The sequence below is a fragment of the Procambarus clarkii genome, chromosome 27 (genome assembly GCF_040958095.1).
Source record: "Procambarus clarkii isolate CNS0578487 chromosome 27, FALCON_Pclarkii_2.0, whole genome shotgun sequence".
NCBI classification, from domain to species: Eukaryota; Metazoa; Arthropoda; class Malacostraca; order Decapoda; family Cambaridae; genus Procambarus; species Procambarus clarkii.
Window position 1 is genome coordinate 34227186 of NC_091176.1, and position 16505 is coordinate 34243690.

General features: G+C 43.5%; 2 protein-coding genes across 2 annotated transcripts; both read right to left on the minus strand.

The window, feature by feature from the left end:
- Positions 1 to 1462: 1462 nt before the first annotated feature.
- On the minus strand, positions 1463 to 5539 carry LOC138369230 (uncharacterized). The gene is made up of 4 exons (XM_069332171.1): positions 5326 to 5539; positions 4278 to 4576; positions 3725 to 3980; positions 1463 to 1872 (listed from the first exon to the last, which is right to left on the minus strand). Exons 1-4 carry the CDS (start codon positions 5537 to 5539, stop codon positions 1463 to 1465), a joined length of 1179 nt encoding a protein of 392 aa, XP_069188272.1.
- Positions 5540 to 5626: 87 nt separating this feature from the next.
- Positions 5627 to 6193, minus strand: LOC138369231 (probable serine/threonine-protein kinase clkA). Its single transcript, XM_069332172.1, has one exon. It carries the CDS (start codon positions 6191 to 6193, stop codon positions 5627 to 5629), a length of 567 nt encoding a protein of 188 aa, XP_069188273.1.
- Between the last annotated feature and the right edge of the window lie 10312 nt (positions 6194 to 16505).

The following is a 16505-nucleotide window of genomic DNA, read 5'->3' on the forward strand; positions in this document are numbered from 1 at the left end:
TTCTGAAGCTTTATACATAATTCTAATGGAGATATTTGTCAACAGGCTGGACAGCCCTTCACTATGCAGCGTTCAATGGTCACAACGACGTGGTGGAGTTGCTCCTCCAAGCCGGAGTTGATGTCAACGCCATAAACAGACGCCGTAAGACTCACTCACATGCCCTCATTTTCCACTTTACATTAATAATGTCATACAACACCATATAAAGAGACAGTAAGATTCATCTATATACCGTTATGCACTTTACATAACTAATGTCCCACCCATCCTCCTGTTTAACTAGTACTTTTGGTAACTATGTGGACCATCATACATACATTGACGTAATTGACAATTACTATTTGTCTATTAGAGTTTGGTACTATTCGCTTTTTACAGTCCGAAAAGCAAAAACTAAAAACAAAACATACACATTCCTTGGCCTAGTATTTAACATATATGCATTATATTAGGCCTCAGATAGCGTGTATTAGGCCTAGGATGGTTAAGTTGGGTGCAATTTTCTTTGCATCATCAATACAAAAAAAAATCCTGTTTGTAAAAGTTCAATATTACCGATTTCTACCTTTTAATTGCCTTTTACACCAATATATGTACAATGGTCCTCATCGTTACTATAAGTATTACCTAAACAGGATAATGGGCTGCTAATGTCACACAATTACAAATGATTTGTCACAAGCGAAGGCGATGAGTTACAATAACGTGGCTAAAGTAGACCAGACCACACACTAGAAGGTGAAGGGACGACGAATATTGTGATATGTCACAATATTTCATAGTAACAATCTCACACTTAGCCAAAATAGTTGCTTATTGAACAATGTACAATTTGCCCAAAAATATTATTTTTGGTATTTATAATGCAAATATTGCAAATCATAAGAATAAAGAAAACTGCAGGAGGCCAAGTCTCAAGCAAGGCAGCTCCTAATTATATCCATGTAAGCTCTCTCATATCTATGTATAATCCATTTTTTAAATAATCCAGGGATTCTATGGACTTAAGAACTAATGAAATTTTAGAAGGCCTATTGGCCCATACGTGGCAGCGTTTATTTATATTCACCGAAACTCATTTAGATGTCTAACCTACACTTGAAACAATAAGGGAACCGATTCCTATTATGTTAACTGGTAATGCTCTATTATGTTCCTCTTTGAGGATATTAATCCCCCTTTTTTGAAAACAAAGAAACTTAGACTCCATATTTTGGTCGTTAGCCGGGATCGTTTTCAGCAATTTGAAAGAATGACGTTGTTGTTATTGTTTTAGATTCAGCTACTCAGAACAAAAAGTTCCAAGTAGCACGGGCTATGGGGAGCTCCGTTTGTGGAGGCTGTTTGGAGCCATTATCTATATCAATCGCTCATACTACAGGTTTGGGGAAGGAGGGGAGGTCTTCATGGTGGATTTCAGCCTCAGAGGGCTGGCTGTAACAGGAATGGTGCTGATGGGTTAGTGTAGAGCTATAGGTATTCCGTTCTTTCTTTTTCTGAGACTTTGGCTGAGCCAAATGTCATTGGAGTTTGGTGAGGTGGCCTCCATGAGGAGGTCTTGTAGCGAGTAGGTGTCGTATTTGTGCTGCGGCGATGGAGCACCTACTAATATTTCCTCGTATGAGGAGTCCGTGACATCCGTAGTTGCTTGCTTTGTCTTTCGTCTCACAGTCTGAGGTTGGCTCAGGTGTCGTGGATTAGTGGTAAAAGCTTTTTCAGGAGCGTTGGTCTTGCTGTTAATATTTGAAGACAGCACGTCTGCTAGCGTGCTTGCTGAGATGGTGATGGTAGTTGGGAGCTGGAGAGTGTTTGAAGCTGGAGAGGGAGCACAATCCTCTGTGCTGCCCAGGTCTTGGGTGGTTCTAGAGACTGTGTTGAGAAAGACATCGTGTTGGTCCTGGTGGTAGTCTCCAGAGTGGTAGTTGAGATTGTGAGACTTGTGCCCGGGGATAGGATGGGGTCCAGGCCATTAGCTAGGTACAGCGTGTTATATTCTTAGACGAATCGTTGATTGTCTGGTCTGGCAAGCCTCTCCACTAGTCGAATAAGACCAGGGATAATGCCTGCACCTGATGCAAGGGACTGTCAGAGTGCTAGCTGTTCCTTAGGTCCCCATTGTGGAGGCCGGGTGGCCTGTTGGGATGAGCCACTGTTTGGTAGGACTGGAAAGTCTTCTAGTAGGGTGGTGGGAGCTAAGGTGCTGGGTTTGCTGCCGGTGGCTCCAGCGGCGAAAGTAGAAGGTTTTGCTTTATTGGATTCAGTCTGGATCCTAATGATTTCCAGTCTGCGGGATCAGTGGTGGGAAATTGCAGTGTGATTGCCGCTGCAGAGCAGACAGCAATAGGTTTTGGATTTGCAAATGAAGTAATAATGGTCCTGGGCGCAAAGGCTGCACTTCTGGACAGGGTGCTGAAACTTGTTGGTGGGGTGGGAGTAATCGCAGCACCGAAAGCACTGTTGGAGCTTATGGAATCGTTCCTTCTTCACTTGAAAGGGTGGAATCTTGATGCCGAAGCAGTGGAGACCATGTGTGGCAGCCTAGTTAGCCGTGGATAAGGTGGTGAAGGATATCTTCATGGTGGGGCGCTTGTCGTCGTCGGTGCTGCATAATGTAGCATCGAATAACCCAAGATTCGGGTTTTCTTCCTCGTTGTTGGTAATGATCTTCGTTTGTCCTTGACCAGTGATCCAGCTGCTGGTCCCGCTGATAAAGTCTGTTCTGTCGGCGGTGTACTGAAATAGGAAGAGAGGACAGAGAGGGGTGCACTTGGCGAAGTGTGCGATCGAGTTTTTGGATTTTTTCGTGATCCTCCACACACGAGAAGAGGAGCACGATATTCACCCCCCTTCTTGACCAAGGTCTCTGGGTGTAATACTAGCGCCTTCTTTTAGGATCTTCAAGAGGTCGCTTTTGGTGAAAGCATGACTGTCCATGGGGCGAGTCCTGACTTTTAGGCGTTTGTAGCGTATTGTCGTTGTTAAAACCCCCGTAACGGGTTGCAGTGGCGATGAATGTCTTGTGAAGTTTCTCAGGCCTACTGAGTACATTGTGAGCAATATGATTGAGGTGTTGGTGTGTATATTGTGAAGTTACTCAGGCTTTGCGAGAATGCCAGCTGTAGCTGCTTTTATAGCGTCAAGTCAGGTGTCTTGGGAAGACGTGTAAGCAATAGGGAATAACCTCTAAGTTACACAATCGTTTGCGACATGTGGTAACCACTGCCCTGAGCAGATATTAAAATTTGGATTGATGTTTATATAAGTAGGTTCTATTATTTTGTTGTTGTTGTGCTAAGCCACAGTGCTGGGGTAAATTATACAAGAATTATCTCATATTATTTTGTAATCAGTCTCATTTAGACTTTATTTAAAACAGGGCTGTCTTGTCCATATCTAAAAGGAGGGAAATACATATTTTTAGATCGCTGCCTGCTTGGGCATAATGAACTTGATTACAATCATGCCAATGGATCTTAGTGATTCCAAAATCCTCTGCTTTATCTACTATGTCGACTGGTGCCACTGTGTTCACTGGTGTTACTGTGTGCACTGGTGCCACTGTGTTCACTGGTGTTACTGTGTGCACTAGTACCACTGTGTTCACTGGTGTTACTGTGTGCACTGTTGCCATTGTGTTCACTGGTGTTACTGTGTGCACTGGTACCACTGTGTTCACTGGTGTTACTGTGTGCACTGGTGCCACTGTGTTCACTGGTATTACTGTGTGCACTGGTACCACTGTGTTCACTGGTGTTACTGTGTGCACTGCTGCTATTCTGTTCACTGGTACTTCTCTGGGCACTGATGCCATTATGTTCACTGGTGTTACTGTGTGCATTGGTGTCATTGTGTTCACTGGTGTTGCTCTGTGTAATGGTGGCATTATGTTCAATGTCCTTACTTTGTTCACTGGCGCCATAGTGATCAAAGTCCTTACTTTGTTCACTGGCGCCATAGTGTTCAATGTTCTGTGTGTTCTGGTGCAATTGTGTTCAATATCCTTACTGTGTGTACATGTGGAAATGTGTTCAATTTCCTTACTGTGTGCACATGTACCATTGTGTTTAATGTCAATAATGTGTGCACTGGTTCCATTGTGTTCAATGTCATTATTTTTTTAACTTGTGCAATTGTGTTTACTGGTGTTCCTGTGGACAATGGTGCTATTGTGTTCACTGGTATTTCTTTTGGCACTGTCCCATTGGTTTCAATGTCGTTGTTGTGTTCGCTGCTGTTTCTGAGTGATACGGTGCTATTATGTTCAATGTTCTTACTGTGTGCACTGTTGCCATTGTGTTCACTGGTGTTACTGTGTGCACTTGTGCCATTGTGTTCAATGTTCTTGTTGTGTGCACTGTTGCCATTGTGTTCACTGGTGTTACTGTGTGCACTTGTGACATTGTGTTCAATGTTCTTGTTGTGTGCACTGTTGCCATTGTGTTCACTGGTGTTACTGTGTGCACTTGTGACATTGTGTTCAATGTTCTTGTTGTGTGTGCACTGTTGCCATTGTGTTCAATGTTCTTGTTCTTTGCAATGCTGTCTATCATGTTCTCGTCATATACCTTATTGTCTAGGGAAATAAGGCTTTTAATTGTGCCAAGGGGAATTCACGGCATAGGGAAACAATCTAGTAGATAAATGACACAAATGTTTAGTTATAAAACACACGCAACAATGCATAACATAATTCATTCATTATTATCAATGCATTCAGAAGGAAAACAAACTTGTTTCTTATCACCCAAATGGGGCTCAGGTCCCCATATAGCTCTTAGTCCTACACTGGAACTGTGCACTCCAGCACAACCTCTCTCAGCCGGTGACACACATATATAAATCCCTAGGAAAACTGGACTGTCTCTTTCAGAAACTGCCCAGTAGGCTATCTGAGTATTTTACTCTTCCTTGTAACCCTGTTAATAGAACCCTGTGGCTTATCGTATGATACGGCCGAAGAAATCCTTCAGAAAACAAGGGCTGGTCAGACAGCTGGTGCTCCGCGTCAGGTAAAAAATGGCGTCCGTCTCCCCCCCCCCCCCTGGTTGCGTCATGTAATGTATTTTTCAACATTTCCAATCAAACTCTTTACTGACTCAATTTACAATATTCCCCATGCAATTTTTTTATTGAGCCAATTATTGAATAACATACTTTTGCTATACCAATACACATTCTTCCTGAATAATTTCCTTCTCAAAAGGTACTAATTAGCTGGCTGGGTAATATCGTGGCTTCCCAGTTGCCAGCTGCAGATTTCTTTTAAGAACCTTCTCTAATCCACCACTCTGTATTAATAAACAGTTTATAATAAGTACTAACCTTCACAGGAGGTAAGGTTCGTAACAGTGCCAATGAGTTCTCTGGTGTTACTGTGTGTACTGTTGCCATTGTATTCAATATCCATAATGTGTGCACTGGTGCCATTGTGTTCAATGTCCATAATGTGTTCTCTGGTGCCATTGTGTTCAATGCTCCTATTATGTGCGCTGGTGCCATTGTCTCCACTGGTGTTAACTGTGGGTACTAGTGCCATTGTGCTTACTGATTTGTCAGGGGCGCGCTAATGCCATTGTGTTCACTGGTGTTATTGTGGGCACTGGTGCCATTGGCTTCAATGTCCTTACTCTGTGAACTGGAGCTGGTGTACAGTGTCCTTTCTGAGTGCACTGGTGAAATTGGGTTCACTAGTGATTCTTTGTGCAATGGTGCCATTGTATTCCATGATGTTACTGTGGGTACTGTTGCCACTGTGTTCAATGTTCTTTCTGTGTGCACTAGTGTCATTGTGTTCAGTATCCCTACTGTGTGCACTGGTGCCACTGGATTCAATATATTTGTTGTGTGTTCTAGTGCTATTGTGTTCACTGCTTATATGGTGTGCTCTGGTGCCAATGCATTTGCTGGTGTTTCTGAGTGCTCCGGTGTTATTGAGTTCAATGTTCTTACTGTGTGCACTGTTGCCATTGTGTTCACTGGTTTTACTGTGTGGACTTGTGACATTGTGTTCACTGGTGCCATTGTGTTCACTGGTGCAATTGTGATCACTGGTATTACTGTATACACTGATACCTTTGTGTTCAATATTCTTATTGTGTGCACTGGTGCCATTGAGTTCACTGGGGTTACTTTGTGCATAGGTGCTATTGTGTTCACTAGTGTCACTGTGCACTGGTGCCCTGGTTTTCATTGTCGTTACTGTGTGCACTGGTTCCATTGAGTTTAATGTCCTTTCCGTGTTAATGTGTGCACTGGTGCCATTGTGTAACTGTTTGCCCAGGTTGTCCCAAATCAACCATACCGGTGTTTTCTTATTTAATTCCCAATTCTGCTAGTCTAATCCCGTTTAAAGATTCTAAACCATTTTATAGCTAGTTCTGTTTACAACTTCTTCTGAGTTTGCTCTGCCTCAAATTTCTTGGAGATTCTTTTGCCTCAAATCGCAACTTCCTCAGTTCCAATTCTGCCTGCCACTGCGTTTGAGTTTCCACATTTCCTGTAGCCTCCACATTTGCACCACTGGTGGACGGGGACTGGTCTAAAATCTCCTGTTGGAGAATTTGCTCATCTACCTTGTGTGTCATAATCTAGCAGCAGTTCAGTGTGGCAGTTCAGTCTGCATCATTCCCGTGTGCAATATTAGACCATAGTACTTACCAACCACCACGGATTTTTTTCTGCTTTAAACCCCTCAACACATGGATTGTCTGTAATTTGTCGTGCTACTAAATACATTTTTATTTGCTAACTTAACTCCAGAATCGGATTTTTTTTTAAGCTCCAGCGCTTTTTCTTTTAGACTTAGAATTACTTTGGGATACTAACGGACACCGTAGTTCACTTGAATGCCTTCTCACAGATATAAAAGATATAATATATAAAACATAACACAGATATAAAAATAATGAAAACATTTTTCATTAAGGTTAATGAATTATACACAAATAATAAAAAAACACATTCAACACACTTATATCATACCAATATTTAAAGTCTAAATTTCTACACACCTTTGGGACTTTCTGACAGGCCACCCACTTTAGTGATGGCGACCACTGTTAAGGGTTTCGGCCGGACAAGTCAACTAATTGTTTAACAGACCGCTACTCTCCGTTTCTATTCACTGTGACCATCTGGCACCCGTTACTATGTTACAGATTATAAGTTACTGATATCACGGCCTGGCCCTTAATATCAAATCTCCAGTTTGGCCGTGTCCCTACACTACTGTTCTGGTCATATAGTTATTCCCAGTTTACTTATTTGTCTAGGAAATTTGTCTAGGATGGTAACCTTCAAGTTGAGTCAAGTAAATTTCAACAGGGGTAGAGAAACGTCTGAGTAGGGAGGGTATCCCACTAACAATATATATTTACAGACATAAATATACACCCAATAAAATATTGAATAGGAACTCCTCATAACTTAGTGATATTCTCGTTAATAGTTTCTCTCCAAAATAGTTTATCTTCACCTAAGAACTCCAGAAATATGCTAATCCTTAAACTGGTCCAACAATAGTCAGTTTACACATGAACCACACCTGGCAGCATATTTGTCACACATATATATTTGTGTAAATCATGAAAATTAGCACGTGATGAAAAATGTGTGTCAGACCACGGAGGAAGAATTGAAACAAGAATTTCCTTAAGTACTTTCGTATTTTATTAATACATCTTCAGAAGGAATGATCATTCCCTCCTCCTTCAAAATTAAAAGTGCAAAATAAATATATACAATGCTAGAGACTGCCGACACCCAGGGGAGCGAGAGCAGATCTTGCAGCTTGGAGTACTGAAGAGTATTCTGAGGTCTAGCTGGTGGTGAGCTGATTTTATACACGGCCGAGTCCATGTAGGTGGCACTGAAGTGCAGGTAATTGCCAGCCGGCGGTCTCAAACGAGCAGTAGGCTTGTTGACCAGCGAGTGGAGCTGGGCCGCCAGACAGCAGGTGTGCAGTTGTAACGGGTACTTGAGGAGGGGGGGGGGGGGGGACGGTAGTGGTGGTGTCTGTCTTCACGGCTTCTGAGCACCTGTTGTTGTTGTTGTTGTTCATTTCTTACATGGAGTATGCAGATATGTTGTTGAATAGGCGGTAAAGGAATAGGCACGATCTCCTTGCCTAAGCAAGGAATTTCCGTAACAATATATATATATGAACTAGGAAACCTGGACTATTTCAAATGAACCTACTTGGTAGAACCTCTTTTTACTCTATAATATCTTGGAACTTAATAAACACTAAGTTTATCTGCATATTTGGTAGGAGTTAACCCTGAAAAGTTTCAGTGATCAGTCAACACAGTGCTCCTCCAACCAGGAAAAGATGGCGTCGGCCTGTCCGGCCAGGTCACTCGCCTCATCACACCTGATTCCAAGTCAAACTCTATAATGACTCATTTAACCATACTTCATAGATTATATAAATGAGTCAATTTTTCCTTCACAAAATATTCCCATACAATATAAACATACATAACAATAAATGTCCAACTCTTGATACTAGTTTCCTCAGTGTGAGTGGACTGCTAGCTGTTGTAGAGGGTGGACGTGTTCCCTGCACTCTCCGGCAGTTGGTGGTTGTTTGCCAGTTTGGCCGACTGGGGGCGTGTGTTTTTCTGCCCGCCTGTGCTGACGTGGAGTTCACGATGGGGGACCCTCTTCCCCCTGAAGTGCGTGCTCAGTCTGTGGGCCTCGAATTTTCCGGACGGGCTGGGTACCCGGAGAGAGCGCTGGTGTGTGATTTGCTTCATGTCCCTGTGATAGAAATTTATGGAGTCGAGCTGGTGACGGCACGTCAACCGATCGTGAAGTTTACGGAGGAGTTGGTATATCGGGAATTTCTCTGTCGATACGAAAGGAGGACCTTACCCCTGGCGGATGGTGCGGGCACTGTGATCCTCTCTGATCGGAGTGGTGCTCTCACCTACGTCAGTGTACATGGGGCTCCTTTGGAGTTTCCGGAGGGTCTGCTACGGTGGTACTTCGGCCGGTTTGGCGCCGTAGTTAGTGTGCGGTTGCACATGATTTCCTCCAGTCTGCTCAAGGGTGTGAGGACTAACATTCGCACCCTGGGCATGCGGCTCCGGGCAGACATACTGTCCTCTGTGCGTCTTATGGGATACAACGTTCAGGTGTTTTACGCCCGCCAGCCTCGGACATGTTATCATTGTGGCCTCTTGGGCCATCAGGCCGCTGACTGTTCTGCGCCTGCCGTTGCACCCGTGAACCTCTTCAGTGAGGAGGATTTTCCACCGCTTCCTGTGGAGGAGGCTTCGGTGGATGTGGACGTTTCTTCAGTCGCGGATGTGTCCCCTATGTCGCCTGTTGCTCCGCCTGATGCGCCCCCTGTTGTTGTCGCCTCTCCTCCGGAGGTTGTGTCATCACTTGGTGATCGTCCTGCTCCAACTGGTGTTCCTGGGGTTCTTCCGACTGCCTTCTGCTCGAATCCCAAGTTTTCCAGTTCCTCCTCTGCTGCGTTTGACCTTGTACCCGCACCCTCGCCGTCTGTTCCGGCTGTGTTGGGTGATGGGGTGGATCCGGCGCTTCCTCCTGTGCCTGGCCTGGTGCCCCATGTGGTTGAGGATGCTGCCGTTCTATGACGTGCGTCGGTTCGCCCGGCTTGTGTTGCGCGTGTCTCTGAATCAGCCTCCGGGTCTGATGATGTGCAGCCAGAGCCTAAGCGTTCCTGGCGTTCTTCTGCATGGGCTGACGTTGGCGACTTCGACGCTTGTGGATCTGCTGGCAACGGCGGGGTGGCTCCGGTTGCGTTGCATGATACGGAGGTGGCGAAGGTGCATTTGCCTGCGGATACCGGTGCCGGTATTTCGGCCTCCACTTCAGATATGGTGTCTGCGGATCCTGCTTCAGGTGCGTCGCCGGCGTAGGATGGCTCCGGTTCTTCGTGGGGGGTGGTTTCCCCTGCTGAGGTACGTGGTGAGCGGGGTGGCCTGGTGGAGGTGTTGAAAAAGGCTGCTCGCTTTGGGGGTTCTGTGACCCCTTCCTCGTTCCCCGTTTCATCGGCGGCGGTCTCGACGCCTCTTCCGTCTCCTGCCGTCTCTTCAGTGTCTCCTGCGGTCTCGGTAGAGGTGTGACCATCTAGTCGACCGTCCCCTGCTCCTGTGCGTACGGCGACGTGGCCGTCTCGGCAGCCCTCGTACGCTTCTTAGGTGTCGTCTTCTTCCTCGAAGGACGTGGTTTGTGCTCCCCAGCATCGTTATGCGACTTGCGTCGGTGAGCTTAAGGAGTGGCCGTTTCCGCCTGATCTGGTGATTCCTGAGTTTATGAAAGGCCCACGGCGGCAGGGGGATCGTCCCCCTACAGACATGGAATATTTGATTTGGGAGGCCTATAAGCGAAAGAATCCTTGGGCTTCGGAAACGTATGTTCCTGTCTCTGAGATATGTATCCCTCGCTCATGATTCCGTTGTGTATTGTGTGTTGTGGGTTGTTTCCATTTGTGTGCATGGTTGTGTGGTGCGGGTCGAGTGTGTGTGAGTGGGTGGGGCGGGTTTGTTTCCCGGTTGCTGCGTGCTCCGGTTTATTGTTGTGGGTTTATTTGTGTGACTTGTGTGTGTGTGTCCGGTTCCTGTGCGGTCCGGGGTTTTGGTTAGTGTGTGTTTGGTTGTGGATGTCATGTTCTTATGTTATGTTTTATGGTTCTATGTTTTTATGGTGTTGTTTGTGCGCTTGTGTCGTGATGAGTGCCCGTCAGGCTGTTGGCGTGACCCGGCCTGGGTTTATGCTCTTTGTCGTGTTTTACCATTGTGCTTTTCTTTTTATTTGTTGTACTCTTGTATTTCCTTTCTTGTTGTTATTATTATTATTATTACTATCGTTTTGTGTTGATGCCTCTCCGTGTGTGTTTGAGGTGTAGGTAGCCTTGTTCTGTATAATTAGGTTCTGGTGTTTCATTTATGTATTGTATTCCCCTGTTTTTAACTTAATTGTTGTATTTTGTTTGTAATTATTGTTGTTTTGTGGTCAGCCCTTCCGGCCGGCGTTTTTGTGTTTAGTAATTTTGTTCCTTTATGTTTTTGCAAGTTTGTGCTTTGTCATTTTGTTCTGTTGTTCTATGTTGTATTTGTTTGCTTTTATTGTACTTATAAGCATGCTTGCATGTAAAAATAAAAAAAATTAAATGTTTCCTCAGTGGAGTGACATCAGCAACACACAACCTCTCAGCTGCCAGCTGCAGGTTTCTTTCAGGAAATGTACACTTTACTGCATTTATATAACTTTCCCTCTTTATAACTAGCTTGTTACAAAGCTTGTCGTCACCAGAAACTCACTTCAGGAGACAAGGTTCGTAACAGTAGCAAGTGTAATAGCTAATTTGCTTTTGCCTCTAAAATATCGAAAATAGCTATTATTCCCTACAAATTTTGCATTTGTGACCAGGACATTGAAATTTGATTATTGTCCAGAAGATTTCAGATAGATTCATAATTTTCCCTAGTTCCATCAGTGCTCGCCAGGGAGGCTTCCAATAACATCAAGACCTTGTTGTGCTCCTTGAAGTATAATGAGTACTGTTTAGAGGTCATCAGAGACATAACAATTGTGTCCTTCCTGATGGGTGTCCATAATTATTTTATCAAGTTTCTCTGCTATATTTACCTGACAGGGATACCATGGCGCACTACCACCAGCAGGACTTGTCACAGCAGACAGTTCTTTTTTGGGATGGAACAATGTCAAGTGGAAGCCTCTCGTGGACATCCATGAGCCTTATAAAACAACTTGTCACAGCTCTATATAAATAATGTAAAGTCTTCAATTTCCTTCTTATGGTGCTACTTAGTCTTGATGGCTTGGTGCCTTCTTTTCTTAATTGCTTCCTTCAGGACTTCATCCATCAGATGTCTGAGGCCAATGTTTTGATCGGATCACAAATATAGATCCTGAAGTTTATGGGATTTCCCAAGACGCTCACTAGGAAGGCAAAGCAGCTTAGATCAGCTTTGAAGCAGTAATTTAGGACTCCCTAAAACAATCGTGCCTAAATCCTGACTTCGGGCAACTATTCGACCGAGAACTATGTGGAGTTGGTTGAGACTGTGTGAAGAACCACGGAAAAGTGGGCTGCAGGATGTCCCTCAAAGTCTATATCCTTGATGCTTACCTTGATAAAATCAAGATCATGGGAGTGTACTCAAAGGATCAAGGCAAGCTCTTCCAACAGGATACACTGAACTTTGAATGCCGCTACCAAGGACATTATAATGAAAAGATGATTGGAGACTTCATATATGGGTTAATTAGTGACAGTAATTTACAGTAAAATCATAACTCGGGATAAACTAATCGCTTCTAAATTTTCTGTGGTATTTTTTGTATAAATTTAGTACAAATAGAAGTTATTTTTTTGTATGTTGTTTTTTCTGACTATATATGGACAATAAAACGCAAATTCGCCAGTCTTTGTGTCATATTGTTTTGATGAATCTTTTATTTTACAGATAAGAACCTTAAGTCTCATGATCATCCATTTTGGTTCAATGTTATTCGACATATTATTTATAAATAAGGTAATATTTACATCTACACTGTAATCCAGTCAAGTTACCCTCTGCTAAGTTACCATCATGTTAGTGTTCATGAATAAGGCAACAAAAGAGTAAACTTATGAGGTTAGGGAAATACAATGACGTTTTTCAGCTGAGGGACATGATGAGGGTAGAAAGAAAGAAGGCTGCAGAAGCAAGGAGGAGACGCAAGGTGTGAAATAGGAATACGGAAGCCACAGGACTCTGCTCAGTATCTCCAGTAACCTCAAAGAGGAGTGGGAATCTTCCCACTAGAAGAACAGTATTCTCAGAGAAGAATATAACAGAAGCCTCCCACCAGCCCCACCTCACAACCATTCACCCTCAATCACCTGCACCTTACCAACCAGTAGAAACCCTCTCCTGACCATGCCCTCTCTGATCGCAGGCTCCCCATGTTCCCCCATATGTCCTCCTTGTTCCACCACTCCAGACCCTCCTAGCCCCCCCATATCAGATTCACCAAGCCAGATCCCCCAGGACTCCCTTCCTAGGGGGACATAAATCCCATCTGGGACCCTGCCTGCCCACCAATCCCAGACCCTCCCAGTACCCCTACTCCAGTGAAATCAACAAAAACTGATAATGAACACAAGAGAGTCAACTTCAAGGTAATGTATTCGAGCATAGATGGATTACAAGCAAGGCAAGTGAACTTAGGGAAAGAGCACAAGAAGTGAACTTAGGGAAAGAGCAGAAGAAGTGAACCCAGATGTAATTTGACTCACAGAAACAAAACTCTCAGGAATCATAATGAATGTGGTGTTTCCTCAGGTCTACACTGTAATAAGGAAAGAGAGGGAAGGAAGGGGTAGGAGGCAGAGTGGCCCTACTGATGAGCAAGAAATTGAGTTATGAGGAGATGGTTATCCTGGGCTGTGAGGGGTTCAGAGACTACATAACAGGTAGCATGATGATAGGAAGACATAGAGTACTAGTTGCAGTGATATATAACCTTCCACCAAATGACAGAAAACCCAGGCATGATTATGACTGAAACAACATGGCAGTTAACACTATAAATGAGAGGGCAGCCTCTGCTCTCTGTAGAAATTGATCCCATATGTACATCATGGGAGATCATGGAACAATACACTGGGATAACAAATCAATTACATGGAGGAGAGGAAGCATGGAGAGCAAAACAATAGGAAGTGGCAACACGAAACGTTTTAAGCCAGCATGTCAGGGTACCCATAAGAATGAGAGGCAATGATGAACCAGCGAGATTCTACCTAGTTTTCACTCTGAACGACTCCGACATAAGGGAAATCGGTTTCGAAACCCCCGTGGGAATGAGCAATCACAGAGTGCTTATGTTTGAGTATCTGGTCGAAGTAGGGATAATGTACTCAAGGAAGGGCCCAGAAAACAAAAGGCTGGCATTCCGAAAGGCCTCCTCTGAGGAGATAAGATATTTCAAAAGAGATATAACATGGGAAAAAGAGCCCAGAGGAAAGACGGCCCAAGACATAATGAACTACAGCACACAAAAGTATAAGAAGGTAGCAGAAAAGTTTGTCCAAGTCCAAAAGAAAAAGCGAAATGCATACGTGAGATCCTTGGTTTAAAAGGAGATGTAAGCTGGCAAAGCAACTATGTACAAGGGAGTGGATAAACTTTAGAAATAACAGGCCACTAGAGAGAAGAGGAATATACCAGAGTGCCAGGAATGAATACGTTTGGGGTGAGAAGAGAGGCAGAAAGATAATACGAAAACTATATACCAAGCAAGGCAAAGATTCAACCTAAATTGCTGCACAGCCATATCAGGAGAAACCCACAGTAAATGAATAGGTACTGAAACTGAGGATAGGGGGCAGACAGATTCACTATAAACGACAAGGAAGTGTGTGGGGAACTCAATAAGAAATTCCATGAGGTCATCACATTAGAATAAGAAGATGTTTCAGAGATAAGAAAGAGAATATCTAACCAGGCACCACTGGAGGAGTTTGAGATTGCCAGTGGGGAGGTAAGGAAGCCTTTACTTGAGTTGGAAGTGACGAAGGCTATTGGCCGGGAAGGAATCTCACCATGGATACTAAAGGAAGGAGCAGAAGCACTCTGGCTGCTACTCTCCATGGTGAATAACAATCACTGGTAACAGTTGAAATGCCAAAAATTTGGAAGACGGCCAATGTAGTCCCGATATACAAGAAAGGTGATAGACAGGAGTCACTGAACTACAGGCCAGTGTCCTTAACTTGCATACCAGGCAAGATAATGGAGAAGAATCAGCGAAAACCTAGTGGAACATCTAGAGCCAAAGAATTTTGCAACATAATATTAGCACGGGTCCAGAGATGGCAAATCTCATGTCTCATAGAATAAATTGAATTCTTTGACCAGGCAAAACAAAAACAAAAACAGACAAGAAAGAGAGGGGTGGGCAGACTTCATATTTTTGGATTGTAAGAACGCCTTTGACACAGTACCACACAAGAGACTAGTGCACAAGCTGGAGATGCAGGCAGGAGTGAAAGGACAGGTACTCCATTGGATAAAGGAATACCCAAGCAACAGTAGACAGCGAGTCACTGTGAGGAGTAAAGTCTCACAGTGGTGAGGCGTTACCAGTGGAGTCCCACAGGGATCACTCCTTAGGCCTATACTGTTTCTGATAAATGCAAATGATTTCCCAGAAGGAATTGTCGGAAAATCCGACACCATTTAATATATCATACAGACAGATAATAATAGCTGTGTTGTATAAACAAGTTACCCATAGAAAACGTAACTTGTAGTGGAATTACTGTCTAAAGAAAACGGGATATCATCACCACATACTATTATATTCACCACCTATTATGGTGGGAATTATTCTTAAATACATTAGTCTTTGGACTTTACCATCATAAAAACATCTCATATAAATTAACTTAATTATCAATATTAGAGTAGAGTAAATGTGACCCTTCTATCACTTTCTGTCATCTGGACAATGTAAGCCAGGCGTCAGTGAGGAAGGAGGGGCAGCCATTGTTTATACTGAGACCAGAAGCTCACGGGAGCAAATTCGGCTCCTGTTAATTTTACTTGGACGTAGTGTTATGGAAACCAAAGGTGTACCATTATCAACACGCTGTCAACAAATCAAGTTAAGTGTTCTTCTGAAACCCATGTATCTTTCATTTATGGCCATTAATGTCATTATATAGGGTGACCCGGTTAGAGCACGTGGTAGCCTCAAACTAAAGGTAATTAAGCCAGGTCTTCATTGTTCCATGTACAGTATTTTCTCTGATATACCTGTCATATATAGAATTCTGGCTTTACAGCTAGCGCCCTTTTGACAGGTCAAGACGAGGAAGCATGCTTTGTGCATCAGTTACCAGGGTGAAGGAAGCTACCTCAAAGAGGGAAAATGTGGTGTCTACACCCTAGTTATACCTGGTGGATTAACCTGCTGTACTATAAGATAAGGAACCTCTTCAATGTATGTAGTCTAATACTGTAGTTTGATTGGCTGCATATATATAAATTAAATTAATATAATCCCCCCCTAATGTGTAGAGGATCGATTTGTGAGATTATGAGATTATTGCAGAAATACAGTCCACTCATTATTATACAAATTGCTATCGAAGTATATAAATTAACGTAAATATAAATTCATATAAATTAAATAAATATAAATCTCACAGGTCGGTTCCCACATTATTTGGTCATCTTCGAACCAGATGACGGATTATTTGATCCTTTGAACCCACATTTGGTCATCTTAGTACCGGATGAACCAGTTAACCAGTGGATTCATTAAATATACTAGTGCAGTGTGATTTATACAAAGCCAGCAGTCAAAGACGGCAGCGTAGCCTCGAGGGAGCTCAGGAGCCTCCCTCAGCCCAGATCAGCCTTAGTCAGCGGTTTCATGCACACCCACAGATATTTGGTGGCGTGTTATTCTGTGAAATGACAGCGATAATATTGAAGCCAGCCAAATTAGTG

Coding starts and splice junctions, on each gene's coding strand:
- LOC138369230 (XM_069332171.1), bottom strand. CDS start 5,539: ATGGCACTAGTACCCACAGTTAACACCAGTGGAGACAATGGCACCAGC. Junction 4,577..5,325: donor GAACCTTACCTCCTGTGAAG/GTTAGTACTTAT, acceptor TTATTTCCCTAG/ACAATAAGGTATATGACGAG. Junction 3,981..4,277: donor CAATGGCAACAGTGCACACA/GTAAGAACATTG, acceptor CAATTGCACCAG/AACACACAGAACATTGAACA.
- LOC138369231 (XM_069332172.1), bottom strand. CDS start 6,193: ATGAAAACCAGGGCACCAGTGCACAGTGACACTAGTGAACACAATAGC.